We start from the raw sequence: 23,351 nt of genomic DNA, 5'->3' as shown, positions 1-23,351 counted from the left end.
AACTATTGCAAGGACTATGACCTCTAGACTGGTGAGCTAGAAAGTTTTGGAAGTTATTTTGAGCGAATGAAATTTTTACGAGCACATGATAAAATTCGTTTATCAACGGTTCCAACGACAAGAAACACAACGATAGCAGTAACAGTAAAAAACGTGCTTTTGAAAACATTTATTAAAGAGTGATTTGTTTGTCGACTGCGTTAGCTCTTCTTCAAGGATAGGTTAAGATTTTTCAAGTTGAGATTCGCTGGCAACTTCAATTTTCTGGTCACAGGAGCAACATTAGCACAAAACCTTAGTAAAGAAACCAAAATATCGAAATAAGAACGCATTCTCATATGAACATAAGGGAACATACGAGGACACATGGGAAACAAAATGATTGCCAAACCGTTTAAATTCCTCGATTTCGCGTTCGGCTTCATCTACTTCGCCGTCATGACCGTTCTAAAAAATCACACAAAGCATTTGCACGCGTGAGCTACATTAACGGTTATTTGAATTAGCACGAGTCTCGCGGTAATGCTTTGCGCGCTTAGCCAACCACGATGTCTATTTCTACGACTAAGTCTGTTCTATCAACGCCAGAGCGCGTTACGCCAAGAAATGAACAAGAAATAACGAGAGTTAAGTTAAAGAAAGACGTTATTTCACATTTGGTTATTCATGGAAAACAATCCCCGAACTCTGTATTAGATATTTAATTTAATACAAGAACTAAGCCACGAGACATATTCTAAACAGATCAGAGCTATAGCGAGTTTATTTCGGTATCCACAAAGAAGTGAAGACGATGATTTCGACAGAGTAGCTTTGAATGCGTAAGTTTACTTACTTTGGAATTATCTTTCGGTAGAAAAACATCATCTGAAAAACAAAACAAAGAGGGTTTCACATTATCTCAAAGCTTCGCGCGAAGAAATTAAATCATAACAATTTGTGCACGATTGTAGCTGCTATTCTCAGCAAAATCCAACCTATCTGTGAGGGTTTCGAAAAACATGTGTTTTTCTACAGTTGCAACAGAATTCATTTCGCAGACATGGTTAAATCAGAGTTCCAGTGACTCGTCTTTCCGGCTGATTTACTTTCCTTTCGTTAATTGCACACGCAATATAAATATTTGGCGTGAATAATGAAATTCAGCCAGCGAGCAAGCTGCCTCAACATCCACCGCTTTGACTAAATGTTAGCTGGCTCAATCTTCACATACAACGAAGCAAATAACTCACCTAAACACTGAGCTTTCTTTTTCTTACGATTTTTTGTTTTTCTTTTTTGATAGTCTGTTTCTTGAGATGGAACCTCCTCTTCATCGCAGCATTTACTTTCGTCTTTCTTTCCAGCAGAAAACCTTTGCTCGTGCGATTCCTCCACAAAATTCGCACATTTACTGCTGTAGCCATTTGCCATCCTCGTTTTCTTATGTTCACCGTCTTTTGTGACAACTTCTTTCTCTGCCTTGTTTTTCTTTTGCACGTTCGCATGATTCACCGTCTTTAGTTTAACTCCCACACCCTGACCGTGTTTGGCTGTCGTTTCTTCCTGCTTCGTTATGTTATTTAGAGACTTTAAATAATTTTCAGCGTTTTTTTTCTCAGTTAAACTTTCCTGCGATTTCCTTTTGTCCGACTCTTGTTGTGAAGCTTTTTCTGATTCGACCTTACATATGAGAGGTCGTCCCTCTTGCTTGCCCTTGGGCTCGGACAGACCGGAGTCTTGACAAGAAATATCACCCTTTTCCACAGCCTAGTTGGAGGTTAGAACGATGATAAGATCAGAGCAATAGTAGGATGATTAGATCAGATTTAGATTAAATTTAGATTAGATTAAGATTTAGACTAGACTGCGATTAGATTACGTTAACACTCTATTGTAAAAATAGATTAGATTAAGATTAAGATTTAGATTAAGATTAGATTGAGATTAGGTTACGTCAACACTCTATTATCGAAATATTTTTTCATTCAAACGTATTTCAGTAGTATTTATCATAGGATAATGCCTTCTTTACTTTTGCACTGGAAAGATCTGAATTTTAAATTAACATGTCAACTTTTTGTAAGGAGAGATGACAAATAACATGCAACACAACGCTGAAAAACCGAGGAACGTATTTGGTACAGACTGAAGAATGTGTTTTTTACATGTTTTAGTAGTTACATGAAGCTGAAGAACACATTTTTTACATGTTCTAGTCACATTAAATTTACAACACCGAAACTGAAGAACACGTTTTTTACATGTTCTAGTCACATTAAATTTACAACACCGAAACTGAAGAACACGTTTTTACATGTTCTAGTCACATTTAATATACAGCACCGAAACTGAAGAACACGTTTTATACATGTTCTAGTCACATTAAATTTACAACACCGAAACTGAAGAACATATTTTTTACATGTTCTAGTCACATTAAATTTACAACACCGAAACTGAAGAACATATTTTAAACAAGTTTCAAGTTTCAGTCACGTAGAATTTACATCTCTCACACTGAGAACAACAGAAAAACTCTTAAACGAGAAAATAAGTGAATTTCAAGCGTAATGTTTGTGCTTCAAATGACATCGTGTTACCTTTTTCTGTTTTTTTCTCTGCCGTTTAGCTGCTTTAGTAGCAGTCTTATTTGATACATTCCTTTCTTCATCGCCGTTTATGAACGTCAGCAATTCATCAACGGAGCGAGTATCTGTAATACACCTTAGAGCTTTTGGATTATCCGGGAAATCGATCGCCTGCGAACAGGAAAAATTAGTGAAAAAATTTTCAACGGACAAGAGGCACTTCAGGAAATACAACCAACCTTTCTCTCCTTCAAACGTGATCTTAGTTTTTCTCGCATTTCGACGAAGTTATGGCTAGTTTGAGCGACAGGAGGCTGTAAACATACGTAGAATATATGTGCTCTTGCAATAATTTGTCTAAAGGAAGTACTGATGGATGGTTTAGGTCAAAGACCGTTCTGCTTGTTGACTATTGCCTGTATTCAAAACGTGGTACACACACACACACACACGCTTACACTCGCTGAGTGCGATACAGATATTGTGCTCTCGCCAATCTTCAATAGTAAATTTCTTTATAAATCAAGGGCAAGAATTTTGCAAAAATATTTGAAATCAAGCAATCGGTAATGTGAAAATACCGTCCTTGAATAGTTATGAGGTGATTTTGAAGCTCAGAAGCTCAGTGAGTGTGAGCTTTTAGAACGCAGGTGTATGACAATCTCCAATCTTAGATAAAGTTACCTCCAATTCATTTGCATTCCATGCCACATCACTCTAACTTCACTACACTTCCACACTACACTTCCACTCTACAACATCCATCGTACCCACCTTACTCCGGCACATCCACTCTATCTCATCTCACCCACTCCACATCACCCATCATACTCCACCTTCCACTAGCGCATCTTTCCCCACCTTGCCTACTCTCACCTCACAATCCAAACCCCACCTCGACAAAAATAATGATCTTGCCCAGATGACTTACATTGCCTTGTCCGAAAAATTCGCAATAACAACAATCACAATATTTGCCATTATTTGACTTGCTATCATCGGATAAGGAGCACGGACTAGGAGGAGAATCACACGAGCTACCATCACCTACACTACGGTCACTGGACGGAGATGAAGGAGGTGCTTCCACATTTGAATCGTTTCCTAAGGAAATTGAAGCAATAGGACTTTGAAAAAAGTGTGTCGATCAAAGTGATGAAAAGTAAAAATCTACGCGCTTCCTTGTGGCAAAAACAGTATTAAAAGCGTAGAGATAAATTACATCCACTGCAATAAATAAATGCTTTTCTAATATTACATATAAAATCGATAAACAACTGGGGCCGGTTGCACGAAGTCAGGATAGCGATATCCATTGGACAGCAAACTTTTTCAAACTGTTAATAAACTTCTTAAGGTTTAAACTGAGAGCAATCACAGAAATAAAACATTGCTTCAAAGATTACAAAATTTCTTTGTCGTAACGAAAACATAAATTTACTATCCAATGGATAACGCAATCCAAGTTTCGTGCAACAGGTCCCAGAATTCTAAGGTAGTGATCGCTGTCTATTCATGAATAAAAAAAACAAACAAAAATACACTGAATATTGGGCTCTGATTGTATATGTTTGTATCATAACCAACTGAGCCTGTAGTACATTGAATGTACAGAACGTCGTGTAGTTTTTCTGAAGATTCACTTAACACAAATGGCCTTCCACGACACGCGCTCAGGCAAAGAAGTCTTTTTAAATCGCAAGTTTTTAAAGTTTACTTAAAAACAACGTTTTAAAGTAATAATAAAGGCCTGCCTTGGACACACATCAAATGAATGAACACAGCGATAATTTTGGGGGCGTTGGACAATTTCAAAATCCGCCATTTTCATAAACTAAAAACGGCCGTGTCCATTGAACTAAAATAAATACATTCAACGCTACCTGAAGCAAATAATTGAAGCCAAATCCAATAGCCAAATCTTACACCCAGACACGCGAGATTTTACCCCAGACACGCGTGTGTAGTGTTTCGAGATTCTCTCGCGGAGTAATAATTGATTGACTACACACGCGTGTCTGGGGCAAAATCACGGCTTCAAAAAATTATTAGGCTTTTGTATTACAGGTAGCGTTCCATGTATTTTATTTCAATGGCCGCGTCAGACCGTGATTGGCACGCAATGCATCTTCGTTGACACACATTCTTCAAAAAGAAACTTTGCCAGCACTATTGTGATATAGATTCACGTGCAAGACAGCTATACATTAATGTAAACACATATACCTGGAATTGTGATACTCGGGGGTATGCAATGTCCCTTTTGTTCCTTGTATCTTTTGTCATCACACTGACCATAATGTTGCGTACAACAAGGATTGTTTTGGCAACGATTTCCACTGGTGCCATTAACTAACAGGTTCTGTATGGACGAAGCAGTTTCGGGAGAAAGGGGATCGTTATTGTACAAGAAGGGATCATAGGAACTCTGATAAAGACATTGGGACGATTTGGGATGGCTGGGGGGTTTGGGAGGATCGTGGTCGGTATGATACTGACAGGTGTTAGGGAACGTGTTCTATATAGAAATCGAATTCACCTTATAGAAATGGAAGAAATTTCTAGTCTTCATTAAGCGTAAGGTCTATTTGCATTTTAACTAGTCTTAATCTTTCCACGCTAGTCCCAACTTTTTCACGCTAGTCCCAATCTTTCCACGCACAGCCCAAAGAAAGTTCATTTAAGACAGTAAGCTTAAACGCGCGACTTTATCAGTTTATCTCTAAACAAGAGTGTTTCTAAATTTCGGTGCTGATAGGAAGTCCTTGAATTTTATTGTACCTTACCCTAAAAACATCTCTTCAAATGTATGTTATTTAATTTATCGAACAGTAATTTCAAAGACCGAGTAACTTGAGGATAAATTATTACTATCGACACTACGACCTGAGCCGTCCCAAGAGTGTTTATTTATGGGGAGGGGAGGATTATTAATGTATTCAGTTGAGCTCGACATCAATTCTTTCGAACGTAAATTGCTTAATTCCTTCAGTGAATTGTCTTCGAAAGAAATCAGTCGAGAACAACTGAATTATGAATAACCTCCCGCCATTCTACCTCCTAATGAAGTTCTAGGGACGGCACTCTATTTCGACACATCGTTTTGCTTTTCACAACGGAAATCTCTGACGAAATAAAATATTGATATAAATAGTCCGACCTTGCTTCATCACGCCATAATTAAAAATTTGTAGTTTTGTACACACCTGATCAAAGCAGAACGAATGAAGTGCCTCACGCATGCACGACGCGCAGTTTGACGTCGACAAACGATCGAGAAACATGCCCGTCGGGGACGTTGATGTCAACTCGGTTCCATTCCTACAACCAATCTGCGCATTCCAAGAACAATATGGGTTAGCAATATGGGATGATGGCAAGGGTCGTTTGATGGATACCGTTGTACTTTCAGATGTGAGAAAGTCGCAGTGACCACACGTGCATCTATATGTAATAAGATAAATTTTTTAAAACAAAACTTACAAGATTTGGAAAATGAAAGAAAATTTACTTCTCAATAAAGGAATATTCGTCGTGTTAAAAGAGTATTATCAAAAAAAAATTGTAGCAATGGAAAGTCAGAGACGCAAGATAGATAGAGAGTAACCAATCAAATTAAAGCATTCGCAATAGAATAGAATACTAGCAGGATACTACTGATTATTCATAGAAAGAGATCGCAAAGAGGGCGTAAAATTTGGGGTTTTTTCCTTGCTACTACGTTTTCTAACTTCGAGCCAAACTCACATGTTCAAAGTCACAAATTAGATCTTCGAAGTGTACGAACGAAGTTATAAAGCACAGTAGCGCAAATTTGTTCCTGCTACGAAAATTGCAGAGCACTGGCATTATTATTCCCTTAGAAATCTGATGTTTTTAAAGTGAAAGAATACGGAAAAAAAGGAATAGCCGGTAGAAACCTGATGTTTTTAAAGTGAAAGAATACGGGAAAAAAGGAATAGCCGGACAAAATTTTCAGACTGACCACGCGACATGAAATTTGAGAATTGTTTTCATTTGTTTTATTTCAGAAGTCGTCGGAGACAAACATCTCTCGCAAATAATGCAAAAAAGCTCAAAGAAAAGATCAACATTGTCACAATTATAAGACTACAGCGAAATGTCACAGCTTATATAAATTTTACTCCATCGTAGATAAAATCTTGGCCGCATCTAAAATCATCATTTTAGTAGCTATTTTGCAATGCTACTTCGATTGAAAATTAGAAAAAAGAAATAAGACATAGCTAGCTAGGATTAAAAAAGCTTCGGATGAATGACATCTAAATACGATATAGAGCCCTTGCTAAAACTGAACACTGGAAAACTGCAAATTTGAGTTGACTTACTGAACTCGTAGTTAACCTCCCCCCACCCCCCCCCGAACACACACACTTACAAATACTGACCCACCAAAACACAGGTGACGATGCAAACATACCTGTTTTCTCGCTTAGTGTTCTGAGGAAGAATAAAATTACGAAAAGTTAGCGATTAGCTTACATATAGAGCAACCAACACATGCAAGCAATATTTCGCTCGAAAATATGGTCACCTTTAATGGCTCGTCCCAGTTCTCGAACTCCCCTCTTTTTTCACTACCCTAATAAGACGACAAATGCTGAGACGTTTAGACGCTTCAACAGCAAAAAAAACCGTGATGGCAACAACACACATACGTTTTCGCGTTCGTATATTTCCAATAGCGGCTTTGTTGCCAACCATCTATCGTCGACGTCCGTCACTTCCCAAGTAAAAGCCTCAAATCTGTTATGTAAATGGAGCGAGAGCTTAAAATGGTGCCTTACACCAGTGAAAGCTTCAAGAGAAAGAAAGTAGGCTGTATGTATGCAACTACACAGACGATTGAAAAAAGCAAACCTCTTCATGATCTCCGATTTATGATTTTCGTCGTTTCCAGATGTTGACGTTTCACTTCTGTAAGAAGAATATTACCACTAATTAAGGGCTGCTTTTCTGATACGATAAACGTTAAATTACGGGCTGCTTTTCTGATACGATAAACGTTAAATTAAGGGCTGCTTTTCTGATACGATAAACGTTAAATTAGACGCCAAGAAAAGACGAACGCCTGTACTCTAAAAGCTCACACACACTCAGACTTTTCGAATTGCGCTCTCACTAATCAATGGCAAAGTCGTTTCTTTAGTGATGGCAAGATTTTTGCTAAAATATTTCAAATCAAGCAACCAGTGACATGAAAATACCGTCTTCGAATAATTATGAGGTGATTTTGAAACCCCACTCATTGAGTGTGAGTGAACTTATAGATAACGGGAGATAGACTTACACTGACCTATAGATAACGGGAGATAGACTTACACTGACCTATAGATAACGGGAGATAGACTTACACTGACCTATAGATAACGGGAGATAGACTTACACTGACCTATAGATAACGGGAGATAGACTTACACTGACCTATGCATAACGGGAGATAGACTTACACTGACCTATAGATAACGGGAGATAGACTTACACTGACCTATAGATAACAGGAGATAGACTTACACTGACCTTACTAATTGCTGGAATAACAACGGGAAATTCAGACCGATGATCGAATCGTGAAAGATTTCCTCTTTAAATAATTCCTTGTTCATCAGCTCCCAAGACCATTTCCATTTCACCAACAAATCATCTTCCTAAAATCAACAAGAAAAATCGCACGGTACTCGACAAGGAATGCAGCCTAATCTGTGGCAGGTGGTGGATTTTTAAAGATCGAACATTGAGTTCACGAAGCATTTCCGATGAAATAATGCGCTTGTTTTTGATACAGTCGAACCTGTGTTTACGGATACCTCTCACGTGAGAAAACACTGCTTGTGGGTCCTTGCCAATACACTATTTCCACTCATAACTTCTCTAAATACGGATACCTTTCACGTGAGAGAACACTGCTTGTGTGTCCTTGCCAATACACTATTACCACTCATAACTTCTCTAAATACGGATACCTCTCACGTGAGAGAACACTGCTTGTGGGTCCTTGCCAATACACTATTACCACTCATAACTTCTCAAATACGGATACCTCTCACGTGAGAGAACACTGCTGGTGGGTCCTTGCCAATACACTATTACCACTCATAACTTCTCTAAATACGGATACCTCTCACGTGAGAGAACACTGCTTGTGTGTCCTTGCCAATACACTATTACCACTCATAACTTCTCTAAATACGGATACCTCTCACGTGAGAGAACACTGCTTGTGTGTCCTTGCCAATATACTATTACCACTCAAAACTTCTCTAAATACGGATACCTCTCATGTGAGAGAACACTGCTTGTGAGTCCTTGCCAATACACTATTACCACTCATAACTTCTCATAAGGGACAACACCAGTAAATGTTGCCAATTTTCGGTCTAAGGCCTGTTTTCATTTTGCATGTGTCGAATAAAATAGTTTGAATTAAGTGCATGCAAAATTCGACGTATGAAATAATTAAATTCGACTGCATTAATTGAGGTCGATCTTAACTTTAAATTCGACCGGTTTCGTCGCATTTTGCGACGAAAGTGCGACGTCGTTTCAACCGCTGAATTTTGCATGTGTCGAATACAACTTGGCTCGCGCATTTTACTCAAAACGAAGTCTGGAACGAGAAAAAGCGAAAACGTCGTGTAATAATTGTATCCGACACATGCAAAATTCGACGTTTGAAACAGGCCTACACAGTGTACGCTTACGGGATGTTCGACTGTATTTTCTTCCTTCAACAAAACTCGAAGTGCATAGATAATAAAATGAATGCCGCAATAACAACTTCTAGCTCAAAAATTATATTTCAACGCAGTGACGAAGCCACACGGCAAATTTAGTCCTGCTTTGAATTTCTTCTTTTGTGTTCACTTAGTGTGAAACACGAATGTCGTATGTTGAGATCTTAGGTAGCCGAGCTAACCGCAATTGCCTGAAGCCAACAGCCAACTGTAGTCAAAAGAACTCGTGCGCACATAAGAAGTGTGAAATTTAGATTTCTCCAAAAACATTTCTATTATTTACCGGCCAGACTCCTTCGAGCAATTGGGGGGTTTCAATGCATAAGAATGAAGAATCGGCATTGCTAGTTCGCACTAGGACTTTAGACCTGTTAGGGATAACTGCGAGTTTTTTGGGGCCTACCCGCAAAAAAAACTCAATTATACAAGCATGCTGTGAAAACAGTAGTTTTCTTAAGAAATAAACAATGATGAAGTTCTGAAATTTACACGGCATGACTAAATTTGCGGGGCTTTCCACGTCCGCTGGCCTTTAACTATGATCACGATGTTACCAAACTAACCAGTTTTTGAAAAAACGGTTTGAGTATATCCGTGGCCACGCACAACGATTTGTACTCGTCCAGTAGCGTCATGACGCAATCTTTGGCATGTTGCAATGAGTTAGAGGACGTCGAGGAGTAAAATTTCACGAGGCTTACTCTGACTTCATTAAGATACTCTCTAGAGAAAACAGAACAATAAACAACGACGTCACTACCATGACGTCACAACACCGACCTCGACACACAGCATGTGCCATAAAAAAACGAAACCAGCAAAAATAAATATGAATTCGCTGAAATGATTATGCACAATAATATAACTAGCATTCAAAACAGTTTGAACTTGACATTTCTGCGCCTCTGGGATTTCATAGGGTAAAACAAGTTAAAAGTACTTTATACACAGATTTTCATCCCAAATTTATCACGCAAAAGCTTTGTGACATCAGAGCGACATTAACTAAGTTATAAAGGCTACAAAAACGTCATCATCTTTTCCATAAGTTGCAACGAACATGGAAAAGCAAGTACTTTATACACAGATTTTCATCTCAAATTTATCACGCAAAAGCTTTGTGACATCAAAGCGACATTAACTGAGTTATAAAGACTACAAAAACGTCATCATTATTTCCATAAGGAACAAGGAAAAGCGTATGACTAAATAAACCAGGCGGAACAAATATGTAGCTTTTGCAGACTAAACTATCCTACGCAGGCATCATTTGATGCATACATCACTATTTGTGCGGGTTCCGTTTATTTTGGAACACCCTATAACTAAAACAATCAAGAAAACTGGTGCCAACCTGGCTTGAACTTCGAGTCGTTGATACAGCTGGTACGCATCTTTTTTTGTTAATCTGAAATCAAACCATGTCATCAATTGTAGACAATTCCTTTTGGGTAAAGAGACATGTGGTATGAAGGGGGGGTAGTGTTGGTAGTGTTGTCACACCTCAACCTACTTATAAACTAGGTAAAAGACCTTTATGGCAAGCAGGGGGGGGAGGATAGTTACATTGTCACACATCAACCTCCTTACAAATTGAACCACGTAAACATACTAAATACATATTTTTGACATTCAGTCAACGAGAGTAACAAAACTACAATATTTCCGACATTCAGTCAACAATAGTAACAAAACTACAATATTCTCGACATTCAGTCAACAGTAACATAACTACAATATTTTCGACATTCAGTCAACAATAGTAACATAACTACAATATTTTCGACATTCAGTCAACAATAGTAACATAACTGCAATATTTTCGACATTCAGTCAACAACAGTAACATAACTACAATATTTTGGACATTCAGTAAACAACAGTAACAAAACTACAATATTTTCGACATTCAGTAAACAACAGTAACATAACTACAATATTTTCGACATTCAGTCAACAATAGTAACATAACTACAATATTTTCGATATTCAGTCAACGAGAGTAACATAACTACAATATTTTCGACATTCAGTCAACAACAGTAACAAAACTACAATATTTTCGACATTCAGTTAACAACAGTAACATAACTACAATATTTTCGACATTCAGCCAACAATAGTAACATAACTGCAATATTTTCGACATTCAGTCAACAACAGTAACATAACTACAATATTTTCGACATTCAGTAAACAACAGTAACAAAACTACAATATTTTCGACATTCAGTAAACAACAGTAACATAACTACAATATTTTCGACATTCAGTCAACAATAGTAACATAACTACAATATTTTCGACATTCAGTCAACAATAGTAACATAACTGCAATATTTTCGACATTCAGTCAACAACAGTAACATAACTACAATATTTTGGACATTCAGTAAACAACAGTAACAAAACTACAATATTTTCGACATTCAGTAAACAACAGTAACATAACTACAATATTTTCGACATTCAGTCAACAATAGTAACATAACTACAATATTTTCGATATTCAGTCAACGAGAGTAACATAACTACAATATTTTCGACATTCAGTCAACAACAGTAACAAAACTACAATATTTTCGACATTCAGTTAACAACAGTAACATAACTACAATATTTTCGACATTCAGTCAACAATAGTAACATAACTGCAATATTTTCGACATTCAGTCAACAACAGTAACATAACTACAATATTTTCGACATTCAGTCAACAATAGTAACAAAACTACAATATTTTCGACATTCAGTCAACGAGAGTAACATAACTACAATATTTTCGACATTCAGTCAACAATAGTAACAAAACTACAATATTTTCGACATTCAGTCAACAACAGTAACAAGATCGTGACTAAAACACCACACGAGTACATACGAGTAACATACAAGTACATACGAGTAACATACGAGTACATACGAGTGACATACGACTATTTTCTGGTCAACAAATGAGAAACAACACAATTTCTTCAATACATTGATATATGCGTTTATTTTTCCTTGTATTTGTGTGGACTTTGGGGCAACCATTTGATGGATTTAAATGCTGAAAAGGTATTTTACTTTCATACTACATTCATTTGTATGTTTTAGTTGAATTTGTTATAGATATTTTGTCGATGCGATTTGCCAGTATTTGAGCGCTTTTTGACACACTTTCACCAAGGAAATACATATTTATGAAAGCGATTATACATTCATTTTGGTCTTTGAGATACTTATTTTGCAGTTAAAAGACTGAATTATATCAGCTAGAACTTTAAAAACATTAAAAGTAAGCTGAAATTGTACGCGTAATATGATATATATACGTAACACAGTGCAACTCTCATTTAATTCAAATATATATGATGTACATTTATTTCATATAGCACGTTTTGAAAGCATTTATACGTTGTTTATTTAATCGCTTTCATAAATATGTATTTCCTTGGTGAAAGTGTGTCAAAAAGCGCTCAAATACTGGCAAATCGCATCGACAAAATATCTATAACAAATTCAACTAAAACATACAAATGAATGTAGTATGAAAGTAAAATACCTTTTCAGCATTTAAATCCATCAAATGGTTGCCCCAAAGTCCACACAAATACAAGGAAAAATAAACGCAAATATCAATGTATTGAAGAAATTGTGTTGTTTCGCATTTGTTGACCAGAAAATAGTCGTAGTCACTCGTATGTACTCGTATGTTACTCGTTTGTACTTGTATGTTACTCGTATGTACTCGTATGTTACTCGTATGTACTCGTATGCTACTCGTATGTACTCGTATGTACTCGTATGTACTCGTATGTACTCGTGTGGTGTTTTAGTCACGATCCAGTAACAAAACTACAATATTTTCGACATTCAGTCAACAACAGTAACAAAACTACAATATTTCAATATTTTCGACATTCAGTCAACAACAGTAACATAACTACAATATTTTCGACATTCAGTCAACAACAGTAACATAACTACAATATTTTCGACATTCAGTCAACAACAGTAACAAAACTACAATATTTTCGACATTCAGTCAACAAAAGTAACATAACTACAATATTTTCGACATTCAGTCAACAACAGTAACAAAACTACAATATTTTCGACATTCAGTCAACAACAGTAACAAAACTACAATATCTTCGACATTCAGTCAACAATAGTAACAAAACTACAATATTATCGACATTCAGTCAACGAGAGTAACATAACTACAATATTTTCGACATTCAGTCAACAATAGTAACAAAACTACAATATTTTCGACATTCAGTCAACAATAGTAACAAAACTACAATATTTTCGACATTCAGTCAACAACAGTAACATAACTACAATATTTTCGACATTCAGTCAACAATAGTAACATAACTACAATATTTTCGACATTCAGTCAACAACAGTAACATAACTACAATATTTTCGATATTCAGTCAACGAGAGTAACATAACTACAATATTTTCGACATTCATTCAACAACAGTAACATAACTACAATATTTTCGACATTCAGTCAACGAGAGTAACATAACTACAATATTTTCGACATTCAGTCAACAATAGTAACAAAACTACAATATTTTCGACATTCAGTCAACGAGAGTAACATAACTACAATATTTTCAACATTCAGTCAACAACAGTAACATAACTACAATATTTTCGACATTCAGTCAACGAGAGTAACATAACTACAATATTTTCGACATTCAGTCAACAACAGTAACATAACTACAATATTTTCGACATTCAGTCAACAATAGTAACATAACTACAATATTTCCGACATTCAGTCAACAACAGTAACAAAACCTAAATCCATGTGAATGGGATAGCTACAGTTGAGAATTACTTTTCGGTGTGACGCTTCATTCGGTCCATGTCAAGCGATGTTTTGGATAAAGTATCGTCATCTAAAATAGATTTAATGATTGAATAGATAGGGTATGAAGTGACGCTATTTTAAAGAAAGTATCATTAAGAACATGCTACTCTACCTGCTAAGGTTGTGCCAGCTTTTCTATAAACACATCGTACGAAGTGTTTTACCTCCGACCATGAAAACTGTTAGAAAAGAATTGAAGACAGTTGCCTTAGCTACGTAGCTGTACGCAGCAATGTTTATTCATTTTATTGATAAATAGGTTGGGATATAAAATGTCCAGATTTGCATTCGTAAAAAACATCAAGAAGAAATTCAAGTTAATTTGTCGACTGCATTGTGGAAGGGCGATAGAATTTTTTGCTGTCTTATACGACGTACGTATAGCAGCAGAGTAAAACCTATGGAATCATATTGATCATTCCGATGAAATCTACCTGCTCATAAAAAGATTAACTGTCAACATACATGCAGTGATCAGTATAGTGATCAGGCGTTGAAATTTCGTGATGGGCTAGTTTCTAAAGCTCTTCTTTTTTCCATACACATTGTTTTACAAACGCACACTTTAATCAACACACTTATTTGTCTGAAGATCTCTTGCGTAAAGACGAAACGCTACTTTCAATTAACCAACTATTTCTTGCTTATAAATAGCTACTAGATCAACCAATAACAAAACTTTATGAAATGACAAACCTGTAGCTCTTCAATCTCCTTGGTCTTCGCTGGTACCAAATGCCTGTTTAGAAAAGTACATAGATGTTTCCATAGTAAAGCTGATAGCAGTACCTTATAATGGCGACATCAAGGTCAGAGAAATAACTTTTTCCGATGGTTAAATCAATCTTAAGAACATTTGCAATATAATCGATGAGTCAAAAATTTCATCTTCGTGGCTTTTTTGTGCCTAGTGTTTGGTGAATTCAAGCCGGAAGTGACGTGTTTTACCTTTTAACGTTTTCTTTGATTATTCGCTCAAACAATGACGTCAAACTCTCCACATATGCAGCTTATTGAATTTGTCGTGTGGTTTTTAAGACGATTTGCAAAAACAGCTTTATTCGGTACAGTAAAAGCTATACTTTCAATGCATGTGCTTTCTTTTTTACGTAACAGAGTCAACTATTTCTGGGCCACAAAAACAAAGGAAGATAAAATTTTCGTGCTACCAAATCTAAAGAAGTTATTTTCCTGACCTTGATATAAGGCACTTAAATAATTTTAAGCTGAACACAAGTGCATACACAAAACGTCTTTTTATAATCTTAGGCCTGTTTAAAACCTCGAACTTTACATGAGCCGAACGCATTAAAGAGAAAAGAAAATGAGATGAACTTCCTCATTATCTTTTGTTTTAAATGCGTTCGCTTCATGTAAATTCGACGTTTGAACTAGGCCTTACTCACCTTTTACCAGCACATACGTTACAACTGCAAAGATCTTTTTTGGATTCCTCTGACACATATGAGTTGGTATTGCTTTCCCATGACTGTATTCTTCCATCGTTGTCCTGCATAAGAAAAAACCTCGTTTAGTCGCCCTCGCGGCAATGATCGCGGATTTTGAATGAAGATACATGACAGAATGAACGCACGACTGAATGGACGTTCGACTCGAATCCTCCTTTTTCTTCATCCTCTTCAACTTTCTTACGACAATCCGGACATACCCACAACGGCAGCTGGCAAGCACAAAAATCAAAGATGTAAAAATACTACGTTACGGGTTGACATCCATAGCGGCAACTGGTCAATACAAAAATAAGCTTTTCACAAGAAAAAGAAGGAAAAATCACACAACATGTCAGGGTATGAATTGAAGACTCGCACTTCACAATTTGCGAAGCATCTGCGCGATTTAGCGAAGCGGCATGGCTCGCGGGAAATACTGGAAAACACGAAGTGAAAATTCTAAATACGTAATGCATAAACGTAGGTAGCTACAATGCGTTGCTTTTGCTTTATTTTTGTATGTTTTCATTTCATCTTAGTTTGACAAGATCTGGAGTTTTATTTTGTAGTTGGACAGCGATCCCATCTATCACGGTGGTAGCTAATTTAGCTGTTAATATTTAACCAGATGAAAATTTGGCGCTTAAAAAAAATGTTGGCACGCCTAGAGCTGAACGTGTTTGAGGCAATGAATTTCGATACCCTCTGACATGTCAGAAAAATATGTCACACTAATTTTGAGCGCATCTCCGAGGATGGTTTACAAAGAAGCTGTTTTAACGTACATGAAGTAGTTATAAAATTTTTTGACATTTCAAACTGTACATTTCATGTTTTAAAAGACTGTTCGAAAATTTGCTTTAAAAATGCCTCCACACGAAAATGGTGCCGTGCATCGGAGCCGGAGTTTTGATGTACGTACGTAAGTAGCCGCAGTCGAAGTCAAAATAAAAAACTCCGGCTGTGAGATCTTCGTAAAAGTCTCACTAAATAGAAGTCGAAATTCCTACAAAAAAACACAGCAAACATACGAAAGTATTGATGTTGAAAAAGCAAAAACTTCCACAGAAACAGAGAAGAACGATTCTGAGAAAAGTCAACGAAGAGTCTTTCATAAAAACCTTTTCTTCGTTCAAAGCAAAATTTGCAAATTCGGTTGTTGCAATATTTGGAAGACCGGTCAATATCAGCGCCGCCACAAGGAGAAATGGTCAACACTTACACACTTCTGGCAGTATCTTCTTTGTCGTTTCCACGTACATTATCAATGACGTCTAAGCTAGTTTTTTTACTGGCGGAAACTATAGTTACGTACTGATAAACAGTACGCTTCACTTTTAAATTTCCTGAATTCTCGGAGTCGTAAACTTTCTACCGGAGCAAAAACTTGATTTAATTTATAAAAAAGGGGAGCAGCTTTTGCTGGCAGAAGCCAGATTCTTGTAGCCAAAGACGGAGTTTTCTCGTCCGGAACTGGAGTCAGAGGTTAAACTCTCGGAGGTTAACCCTCGGAGGTGAAACCCTCGGAGTTCGCACAGCACTACATGGGAAATTAACATTCCGCTTCTCTTGCAATAATTGCTGCCAAAAACAAACATCAACAGAAGAACAATGCCTCAATACCTTTTCAACAAGATTTTGCGTACCAAACAATGCTTCGCGAGCCTCGAGACATTTATCTAAAAAAATGTGAGCAGAATTACGAAGTTAATGCAAGCACGTATAGTGTAATGTAATGTTCTCAATAAACAACAAGTTAATGCAAGCACGTATAGTGTAATGTAATGTTCTCAATAAACAAATACAGAGATGGATCCCATATAATTTTGGGTACTGTGATTTGGATTAAATTTCTCAGGAGATACTTTGTGCCTGCCACTGTGCCATATCACAATACCTTTTTGAAAAACTCTGTATTTCTTATACCATGATTGAGAGATATTTTTGAGAGTGTGCTCCAATACTCATAAATCATAATTGCTTTGCTTAATTGCTTGGTACAGTAGTATTTTGTAGGGGGCTATTCCATGTGACTGACGTTACATTTGAAGGATTCGTTGATGCGAAAAACCTTTATTAATTCTTCGCTATAATATTTCACCCTTCCATTTTTTTTATTAAATTTTACTAACTACACCCTGTATCTGTTGTCGACATGAAACTAAACTAAATTTTAAGTTTTTCTATTGTGTTCGACATTAAAGTGGTTGTGACTGATGTTACATAAAATTGACTTTTTAGCACCCAAATTTAATGAAATTTTCTCTTGAAACGTAAAAAGATTATATTTCCAACTTAGTTTATCAAATTCATAACATCTATTAATATAATAAATTTATACACAGAAACTCACTTTCAAGGCAAGGGGGGTGCAGCAACGAAAAACAATGTGACTGATGTTACGTGACTGACGTTACAAAACTGTCATTGTTAAATCATAAATTACAATGGTCACCAAAAGCATGATCAGTCTACCTCACTCACTCTTTAAACATTTTTTTACATGATAAACACTGTTTCATCATTCAATATTGAGGTAGTTGAAATCTGGGAAATCATAGTGGTCTCGTGAGTTTACCAACTGTGGTGAACGTAATGCTCTCAGTACATTGTCACGAGAATAGAGAGTTTTGTCCTCATATCTTGGCCACTTCCAATATCTACCAGCTTTAACCATGACTGATACTTCATAGCTATCACCAACAATTGCCTTTATCTCCACAGGAAATAGCTCAGCCTCATATTGGTCAACACACCAACTTGACACCTTATAGTTTTCACAGTCAGATGGAGCTTGATGTACATTTGCGTCCCTTGATGTACATTTACGTCCTTTGCGGCTTGTGTTGTAGCATGCACATGTGCCACTGAGTTGATAACATGAATGCAATGGACAGATTTTATACCTTTCATGGTAGGGCTTCCTCAAACACTTCTGCAACATTAAGAATGGCATTTCTGATGTCAATATCATCAGATGTCATCTCCACCACATCCACATTGCACACTTTATTTGCGGTTGCTGTGAAAGAAGTAGCATCAGTTACAAGAGAGGCTCTCCTGTTGACATCAGTCCACACTTGTCGTTTTACTGAACCACCAATTCCATCGACTGGTCCTTTTCCACGGGATGTAGCAAAATAGTTCCATGTGATTGTAATTTGGTGTTTATCTTGCAGTTTATCTATGACTGCAGCGATGTATTTATTCTTAAATTGTGATGAAGGACCATCAGACCATATTAAGACAGTATTCACTGTTGTTGGAAGGCTATCAAGCAATTAGTAAATATATGCAACCACTGTATCCTTTCCACAATCCAAATTATCTGATGCAATGACTTTGGAATGTAGCTCTCCATTAAACCAAAGTGCTGCTGTGAAAAGGCTGACTTGGTCTTGCTTCCAATGAGCACTTTGAATCTCGTCTTGAAACATGCAGGAATAATTCTCGGAGAAGTTCCCTTGCATCATAGCACGTGCTTGGTCAAAATTTTCACTTCAACAGCTTCTCGTTCCATTTGATAGCTCTTCGCTTGACACCGCTTTATACAACAATGCTTTAAGAATGCTGCTAGCTCAGAGCAGATATGATTAAACAGATCATCTGTGGTGCCTTCCATGACCATCTTGCACAATTTATCATTGCCATCTTGCACAATTTATCATCGCCATCTTGCACAATTTATCATCGCCATCTTTCTTCCAAAAATGCCAGGTAACTGGCACTACCTCTTCAAAGGAAAACATACTTCTGAGCATCTTTGCGTCTTTACAGGTGGGACATTCGTTGAACCAGCATTTTCCGTGACAGACTGACAGAGGAATTTTTCAGGAAGATCCTGATCATATGGCGGGAAAATAAGAATTACTTTATTAAGACTGTTTACAGCCATAATGAAGTTTTCGTGATACTTGCAAAGACAGACATTTCGAGGTAGTTGACTGCTCAGAAGAACGTGCCTGGGCCTCAGCTCAACAAATTTCCTTTTCCGATCTTAGTAGTTGGGTTAGCGTCCTTGAAAAGTGCATGCACTTCAATGATACACATATTGAGGTGCAGAGCTTGAACTTTCTTTTTTGAACCATCTGCCTCACGAATTATAACAAAATCTTTTCTGCCAGGAGCTTGGCGACTGATATCATCACGTTCGTAAAACGCTTTTACCAAATTGATGGTTTCGTCACTTATTTTTCTTGCAATTGTTTGTGGAGTGACTTCATCACGGGAGGTACCACATTCTATTTGGAATTTTTGTGACAATTTTTGGACAACAGCTCTTTTGCGCTTTGGTGCATGAGGCAAAGCTGCAGTTCTAGCTCAGTTTGCTCTGGAAACAGTTCTTCCTAAAGCCAGTGCACTTTTACAAGCTGGTGAAGTAGGGGGTGAGACATAGTTTGATTTCGGTTGCTTCTTTCGTGCTCGACATGCAGCAACACGTGCTCTGACATGCTTTCTTCTTTCTGCTTGCAACTTGGTTTTCTCACCCGCTGGTAGCCGATCTTCTTTTATTCTCTTTTCAGCCCTCGCTATTCGTTGTTGTTCTGCATTCTTTCTTTCGTACTCTTCATTTTTATCAGTATCTTTCAATTCTTGTCTCCTTTTAGCTTGTCTTTGAGCTGCAGTTAGTGGCATCGTGGTTTAAACATAACGCAAAACCAGACACGAATACAATTTTACTAAGCGTTTTGGTCAGCAGTAATGAATTGAATGCGCAAGGACTTTATCTAATTCATATGTACTAAATTTTATCTTGATTCGCGTGATTTAAAGCTTTTCTATGTTGTGACTGACGTTACATGTGACTGACGTTACAGATAAATGTGACTGATGTCACGAGTTTTAACACTTGTCATATTGGACACGGAACTTGATCTTTTTAGCTTTTATTGATTGTAAGAGTATAAATTTATAATGCAAAGTGTATTTTAGAAGTTGTATTAAGTAATTTTTTAAAGAAGATAAAAATTAAATTCATTTTGTGACTGACTTACATATTACAGACACCTCAATTGATGAATGTAATTATGTTATACATACGTGGTAACCTAGATTTAAACATATCCTATTACATCTCAAAGCTTATTCAAATGATTGTTGTTGAAATGAACCTTCTCAGTAACATTTAACACTCAAAATTTTTATCCCTAAATGTCGTCCATATTGTGACCGCATAATTATTAAGTTGAGGCCACCATTTATCATGCCTAGAAAATTCTCAGAATTGATGTTTTTAAGCCCAAGCTTCAATTTCTATGCACTTAAGGTCATTATCTATAACTATTGATATGTTTTTCACAAAGAACTATAGTAAGATTTTTCTCTTATGTTTTGTCTATGTTGTGGAATTGCCCAGGGAAGTCAACACCTCTCTTGCACCCCCCTGTATACAAGGCTAGCAAAGGATTCACCCCCTCACCCCCATTAAATCAAATCACAGTGCAAACCATTACGTAGAATCCGACCCACCTGAAGATCTTGGGGCAGGCCTCTTTTCGTGACACAGAATGCACCTTTCACCATCAAGAAATGGTGTAAAGCTAGATTTCTTCACAACCTAAAATGTATCCAAAGCATGTAGAAATAAATTATTCATATTTGGAAACATGAAGAGAAGGAATAAAAATTTATTACCTCAGACAAAGGGATCGATGTATTGAAATCAGTTTTCGAAGTCAATGTCATGTTTTTCTACATAACAAAATGTGAAAATTAAAGTTAAAATGCATCCACAGTTGTCAACAGTTAAAACTGAAGATGCAACCATATGGCATGGTGGAGCAAGAACAGAAGATTGTCCATTACCCTGTTATAAAATGTTACAAAACCTGAAAGCCTGTCACATCCTCACGTATTGAAATGTTCAAAGTGAAATATTCAATGCAGATTCAAGATGGAAGAAAGTCTGTCAGTATTGCACACAGCAAACAAAACAAATATTACAACATCTATCAACTACACATTTCAAGCTATTTTCCAAAGAATTAATTTCTCTCTGATTTCCCAGGCAAAGCTACAAAGCTTGATACACATCGCAGCATTGCTAATAAACGTGAAAACAGCTACCTGCATCATATAAAAAATTAACAACGACGAAAACAAACACACTACTGTGTACAGTCTGACATGAACTCGTGAAAATTATTTCATTCCCATTTTTTTGTTACATAGCAGTGAGCTTAAGTTGGTTCACTCGCATGTATACAATTTCGAGCTTCAGGGATACAATATTACTTAAGATGAAATACACGATGATTATCTGTTCGTACAAACTGCTGAGTGATGGTGAGAAGCATCGTTCTTATAACAAACAGCACTCACCACAGTCGACGAGATTTCATATTGGCTTTCATCGTCTTTCGATGTGCGTGCAGCACGCTTCTTCTTCGCCCTTTTGTTACTGCGTTTATTATCAGCAATCGCAGACATTTTGCACAGCTCAGACACACTAAGACACAGCTTAATACCAACAAAAACCTCCAAACTTATCGTACTCCTCAAAGAACTGTTATCATATAAGCGCCACTCGATATTGACACAGGACCTTTCAACAAGCAGCTAATGTATTTTTCCCTTTGTATTTTATCCGCACGAAATTAACCAGGAATAAAATCGAAATATTCGATAAAAATTACGTGCTTGGTTTTAATACTACAACTCCAGGTAAATTGAATTTCAAAATGGCTGCTTTCTTCTCCCAGACGGCTTTGCGGTCACGCTTGTTGATCTGAAATTCTGAAATCTCAAAGGCCACTCAGACATCTCAGACACACGTAATCTCTACTCTTTAGCTCATTCATTGAGCACGTTTCCGAGACCGCATTTTGTAAATTTGAACCGCGGAACAGGAGAGGGGGGCTGAGACCTGAGGGCTGTAGCCTTCCCTTAATTTTGCTTCTATTTTGTTCCACTTTGTGCGGTTTCCCACTTTCCTAAGCATACAAGAAGTACGTTGTCAAAACTAGAGAATGCTGTCATTTTGGCATAACTAATTCCGGGCCACCAATACTGTCAACAGATACCAATATCAACAAAAAACCGAAGAAAACTGATGTGCAATAGCCTCACTAGTCCCTAAAAATGTTCAGTTCCCTAACTTGCATCCAAATTTGGTGGTTGATATAGCCTCTCAATAAAAATATGCTATGCGATCCATGAAAAAATTACTTTTTATTGCAAATGAAATGACAGCCCTACTCCGTCTAGTTTCATAAAAGAAATAACATACATAACATATCAAAAGTTTTAACTTGATTAAATTGATGCTCACCATCGAAAGCAACAATCTCAAGTCGGTAATAAACTGAATGATGTGAAGTTTTGAATTACTCGTTTGTATATGTTGATTTTTAGGTTAGTGCAAATCCTGTGAAGAGCCGTTAAGATTACGTGAATTTGAAGTTTCGAAAAGTCAGTCAATACCAACACCAATTATAAATTGATCACTCAATATAAATATTACAGTCCAACTTATAAATCATATGTTGTAGTGTAATATTTATGTTGAAAATCCCGCCTGGCAACAATATTGATGAATCTACAACTGTTTATTTCTCTTTCAACCTTGAAAATTACTATAATTCTATAACTCAAACCGAAAGGAATACCCTATTTTTTATTTAGCTTTGTTCTTTCGTGTGCGTTTTTCCTATTTATCAGTGGTAACACTTGTAAGATTGATACTTAGTAACAC

The 23,351-nt window shown here is 36.8% G+C and overlaps 1 protein-coding gene across 2 annotated transcripts; it reads right to left on the bottom strand.

The window, feature by feature from the left end:
• Nucleotides 1-154: 154 nt before the first annotated feature.
• LOC124444822 (protein FAM193A-like) lies at nucleotides 155-22,595 on the bottom strand. 2 transcript variants are annotated; one of them, XM_046995472.1, is made up of 25 exons: nucleotides 21,980-22,595; nucleotides 21,293-21,349; nucleotides 21,128-21,215; nucleotides 17,282-17,337; nucleotides 15,802-15,888; nucleotides 15,614-15,717; nucleotides 14,904-14,946; nucleotides 14,320-14,386; nucleotides 14,175-14,235; nucleotides 10,680-10,733; nucleotides 9,889-10,048; nucleotides 8,112-8,239; nucleotides 7,452-7,508; nucleotides 7,250-7,337; nucleotides 7,126-7,173; nucleotides 7,012-7,031; nucleotides 5,777-6,014; nucleotides 4,797-5,088; nucleotides 3,502-3,674; nucleotides 2,810-2,884; nucleotides 2,583-2,741; nucleotides 1,233-1,749; nucleotides 836-867; nucleotides 392-447; nucleotides 155-294 (listed from the first exon to the last, which is right to left on the bottom strand). In XM_046995472.1, the coding sequence occupies exons 1-25, from the start codon at nucleotides 22,085-22,087 to the stop codon at nucleotides 201-203; spliced, it is 2,862 nt and encodes a 953-aa protein (XP_046851428.1). In that variant the 5' UTR covers nucleotides 22,088-22,595; the 3' UTR covers nucleotides 155-200. The 2 variants fall into 2 exon arrangements, with proteins under 2 accessions (XP_046851428.1, XP_046851429.1); XM_046995473.1 differs by having other exon boundaries at nucleotides 14,900-14,946; nucleotides 21,980-22,151.
• Nucleotides 22,596-23,351: the final 756 nt, after the last annotated feature.

This window comes from Xenia sp. Carnegie-2017, unplaced genomic scaffold (assembly GCF_021976095.1).
Source record: "Xenia sp. Carnegie-2017 unplaced genomic scaffold, XeniaSp_v1 HiC_scaffold_21, whole genome shotgun sequence".
Classification (NCBI taxonomy): Eukaryota; Metazoa; Cnidaria; class Anthozoa; order Malacalcyonacea; family Xeniidae; genus Xenia; species Xenia sp. Carnegie-2017.
This window is presented reverse-complemented; position numbering and strand designations above follow the sequence as displayed.

What these genes read in the sequence shown, in the direction of transcription:
- LOC124444822 (XM_046995472.1), bottom strand. Translation starts at nt 22,087, where the DNA reads ATGTCTGCGATTGCTGATAATAAACGCAGTAACAAAAGGGCGAAGAAG. An exon ending in ATGAAGCGTCACACCGAAAA is followed by an intron (nt 10,734 to 14,174) that starts GTAATTCTCAAC and finishes GTTTGATTTCAG; the next exon opens with ATTAACAAAAAAAGATGCGT. An exon ending in AATTTTTCGGACAAGGCAAT is followed by an intron (nt 2,885 to 3,501) that starts GTAAGTCATCTG and finishes GTATGTTTACAG; the next exon opens with CCTCCTGTCGCTCAAACTAG.